This window comes from Mus caroli, chromosome 7 (genome assembly GCF_900094665.2).
Source record: "Mus caroli chromosome 7, CAROLI_EIJ_v1.1, whole genome shotgun sequence".
Classification (NCBI taxonomy): domain Eukaryota; kingdom Metazoa; phylum Chordata; class Mammalia; order Rodentia; family Muridae; genus Mus; species Mus caroli.
This window is the reverse complement of record NC_034576.1, coordinates 74,692,107-74,696,696: the sequence shown is the minus strand read 5'-3', so window position 1 is coordinate 74,696,696 and position 4,590 is coordinate 74,692,107. Positions and strand designations below refer to the sequence as shown.

At 40.1% G+C, this 4,590-nt stretch overlaps 1 protein-coding gene across 3 annotated transcripts in view; it reads left to right on the top strand.

Moving 5' to 3' along the window:
• Nucleotides 1-4,590, top strand: part of Mctp2 (multiple C2 and transmembrane domain containing 2) — a 228,181-nt gene that overhangs the window by 199,332 nt on the left and 24,259 nt on the right. For all 3 annotated transcript variants that reach the window (XM_021166947.2, XM_029480148.1, XM_029480149.1), the window contains one exon: nt 3,357-3,466. In XM_021166947.2, the coding sequence (XP_021022606.1) occupies nt 3,357-3,466 (110 nt within the window). The remainder of the gene's footprint in view (nt 1-3,356; nt 3,467-4,590) is intronic.

Below are 4,590 nucleotides of genomic sequence, written 5' to 3'. Positions count from 1 at the left end.
GCCCATTGGACTTGCAAACTTTACATGCCCCAGTACAGGGGAACACCAGGGCCAAAATGTGGGAGTTGGTGGGTAGGGGAGTCGGGGGGTGTATATTGGGGACTTTTTGGATAGCATTGGAAATGTAAATGAGGGAAATACCCAATTAAAAAAATTAATTAAAAAAAAATAGCAAGCCCATAGTCCTTCTGAATAATTTCTATAAAATAATCAAGTAAGGTAAATATCTTATTGGGAGCACTATCTTTAAAAATGTAGAGAAAGTTCATAGCACTGGATATTAAATATATCCTGTATATATAAAATTGATATTACAGTATAGTATTAAAGATTTATTCCATCTGTCTCATTTATTGTGAGTTTTCAGGGTGCCTAAACACTTGTTGAGAAAGTCGTTCTTGCTGCTCCACTTGGGGATCCATCTCATAAACAACCAACAAACCCAGACACTAGGCAGATGCCAATAAGAGCCTGCTGACAGGAGCCTGATATAACTGTCTCCTGGGAGGCTCTGGCAGTGCCTGGCAAATACAGAAGTGGATGCTCACAGTCATCCATTGGACGAAGCATAAGGTTCCCAATGAAGGATCTAGAGAAAGTACCCAGGGAGCTGAAGGGGTCTGAAGCCTCATAAGAGGAACATCAATATGAACTAACCAGTATCCCCAGAGCTCCTTGGAACTATACCACCAATCTAAGAAAACACATGGTGGAACTTGTGGCTCTAGTATATATGTAGCAGAGATTGGCCTAGTCGATCATCAGTGGGAGGAGAGGCCCTTGTTCCTGTGAAGGCTCTATGTCCCAGTATAGAGGAAGGCCAGGGCCACAAATGGGAGCGGGTGAGTTGGGAAGCAGGGGAAGGGGGAAGGGATGGGGGATTTTTGGAGGGGAAACTAGGAAATGGGATAACATTTGAAATGTAGATAAAGAAAATATCTACTAAAAAACAAAAGAGAAAATTTGTCTATAGTAGTGTCTGTTAAGATGCTGGTTTAATGTCCATTAAGTTCAACTCTGAAGATGGTTAAGAGCAACTTTATGGATATTAGAAATGAGAGGATGAAATAAAATTTGTAGAATGTATGACCTGTGACAGGCTGGTCGTAAAGGAAAGGGCAACCACAACAAAGTGTATCTGTGGAGTGCATCTTAGTGTTTGTACCATGCATGACTATTCTTTGTGTGTCAGATTCAAATATTCACCTAATCAACATAATAACTTTTTTATTTTAGTGTACATGTACTATATATTCTCATTCTTAACAATATATTATAAAATAAAATTAAAGCATTTTTATACTTTAGCTAATAAATCAAAATGAGTTAGTTGATAATTCTAAATGTACAGGATTTTAATTGCTCTGACTCTTAAAAATATGCAAATCTGAGTCTCTTCTGTGGATACCGAATACTCAAAGCAAAACGTCAAACTCATTTAAAAACTGAAAGGATGCTGTCACAATCCTTCATTAGTTTGGCACACTAATTAACACTTAAGTTTTGGTTCTTTTGTAGAGTTAAAAAAAAAGTCAAACAATTAATATGGGAAGTTTCTTAGGAAATTGAGCTACACAGAAACTTGAATCATTTTCCAAAAACTTGTTTTGACCTAAAGTCAATGCTAATGCAAAGAGGAAGCGCCTTTGCCCTCTGGGTCAAGCTCTCCAGAGCCTTCAAATGCTCCTTTGTAAATACAGGGCCTATGCAGCAGACAGAGATGGGTTTTTGACCATTGTGCCCATTCATAGGCAATTGTGGGTTGCTGTGTACGAATGAGATCGTCTTGGCAGCATGTCTAATTTTTAGAACAAACTGCTTGAAGCATAATAATAACGGGAAAGTAATTTGAAAGTTAAGGATAGTAAAACTGTCTTGCAAAGTTGCCACTGCAAGAAGGAGCAGCCTCAGTGTTCCCTTTCACACCAAATGATGGGATTGGGACTACTTTAATGGATGATTACACAGACCTGCCCTACTGGTCCTTTTACCCATAACCACCACAGGGGGCGTGAGGTTCCTCACTCCACCCATGGCTCTTTTTAAATGAAGCAGAAATCAAGCATAAAAACTCTAGCTGCATATGTATCAAAAGATGGCCTAGTCGGCCATCACTGGAAAGAGAGGCCCATTGGACTTGCAAACTTTATATGCCCCAGTACAGGGGAACACCAGGGCCAAAAAGTAGGAGTGGGTGGGTAGGGGAGTGGGTGGGAGGGTATGGGGGACTTTTGGGATAGCATTGGAAATGTAAATGAGGAAAATACCTAATAAAAAATATTTAAAAAATTAGTTACTTGTCTTTCTCTTTGTTTGCTTGTTTTGTTTTTTCCTTCCTTCCTTCCTTCCTTCCTTCCTTCCTTCCTTCCTTCCTTCCTTTCTCCCTCCCTTCCTCCCTCCCTTTCATAGCATGAAAGGTAACCTAGGAGTGGTACCTTACTGAGTGATTCATCATAATCCTAACCAAGTAACAATCTCTTGTTACTTATTTGTAAAGGTTTTAAAGACTCTTACTGTACATAGCAAGCACAGTAGGCCAAATTGAAACAAAGAGACAAGAGTAGGGAAGAGATAAGCTGAGAAATAATATAAAATAGATTGTAGAAATTTGTGCAATAATTTGCATAATCATTAAATTATAATAGTGGTGTGATAGCTACTTAGCACAGTAAAATATATTGAAGATCTATACATAACTTAGAGAGGTAACATTCTTAGACAGTGGACACTGAGGAAGATAAAAATATATAGTACTGCAAGCTCATAAATAAGTCACATAATACAATGTCAGACCTGCTTGCCAGCTGTGACACATAGGTCTCTGCAATCCAGCTGCCTACTCATTCCTTTGATGCTTGCTTTGTTTGTGACATAGTTGCCAAAGTTTGGTTGAAGTTTTCCTGGTGTCTGCAGTGTGTTGGGAACAAGATTATTACACTGTAACAGTTTGTATAAGAAGTCACAGTACCTGGAAACTTATTGTGTGTACTCCAGAGTGACCTGCTGTCACTGAGGGGCATATCTGCAGCACTGTCATAGAAGAGGCAATAAGTGTACTTTAGATTGCCTGAGGAGAGAGGGGGGAAAACAGCTGGACACATATAAAACAGCGTTTATAGAATTATCTGTAGTGACCGGAAGCCTCTGAACCCAAGAGCCTCCTGGTATCCCTTTTGGATCCTAAGATTGTGACTGGGAGCCACAGTGTGTGTGTGTGTGACAGCAACCAAAATGGAAAAGTGGCCTTTATATCTTGGAGTCAATAAGCATTTGTGGAAAATGTGGTTGTTGTCTTGAAATTACTCTTTTTTGTTTTCCAAGTAGCTAATATAAATCTTGCTTTCTGTGTTTCCTAGGAATCTGAGAAAAAGGGGATTATCGAGAGAATCTATATGGTCCAGGATATTGTTTCCACTGTCCAGAACATCTTGGAGGAAGTTGCTGCTTTTGGAGAAAGGATTAAGAAGTAAGCTCTGCCCATGTTCAGTGGTGTGTAAACTAGATCTGATACCCACAGGGTGGCGGAAGAAGGGGGGTTCTAGGATCCTGTAAGTGGTGAAGAAAGCAATGGAATTTTTCAAACAGGGTTTCATTCATCTGTGTTGTCCTTTGGGCTTGTCACCATGACAGACAGATGTGGGGAATGTCAGAACTGGGATGACAGTATGGTTCTATTTACATGACTATTTTTTTTCTACAGTTATTGAAAATAGATTCTTGGCAGGTGGCACACCCCTTTAATCTCAGCACTTAGGAGGCAGAGGCAGGCAGATCTCTGAGTTAGAGGTCAGCATGGTCTACAGAGTGAGTTCCAGGACAGCCAGGGCTACACAGAGAAACCCTATCTGGAAAAACAAGACAAAAAGGAAACAAAAGAAACGATTCGTTTCTCACATAATATATCCTGATTATGGTCTCTCCTCCCTCCCTCTTCCTGGCTCCTCCCCACCTCCTCTCCCATCCAGATCCGCTCCTTTTCTTTCTGCCATTAGAAAGGAACAGGCTTCCGAGAGAGAACAACCAAACATGACAAAATAAAATATATTAAGATAAAACAGAAACTATCACATTGAAGTTAGACAGAAAAAATCAACAGATGGAAAAGAGCCCAAAAGAAACACAAGAGAGATCCACTCATTTGCACTCAGGAATCCCAAGAGAACATTATACCAAAAAGCATCCTATAGCTGCAGAGGGCCTGGTGCGGGCTATGCAGACCCTGTGAATGCGGCCTCAGTCTCTGTGAGCAGTTATAAATCATGCCTTTTCCCTTTCAGAGATATCCTAGTTTCAGTGAAAAGCTCCTGGTTTGATTCAGAGATGAGAGGGGAACAAATGTGCACCAGGGGTTCTTTAAATCTGAACCCCACAATCCGGCAAATCACTAGAATAGCTTTTCTTATCTCTCTAAAGTTGGTACAGAACTAATAGTGTATTAAGTAGAGGGACATGAAATTATTTCATAGCCTCTATGGATCTCTTAGGACTTTTTTCTTCTCTTCTCTTCTCTTCTCTTCTCTTCTCTTCTCTTCTCTTCTCTTCTCTTCTCTTCTCTTCTCTTCTCTTCTCTTCTCTTCTCTTCTCTTCTCC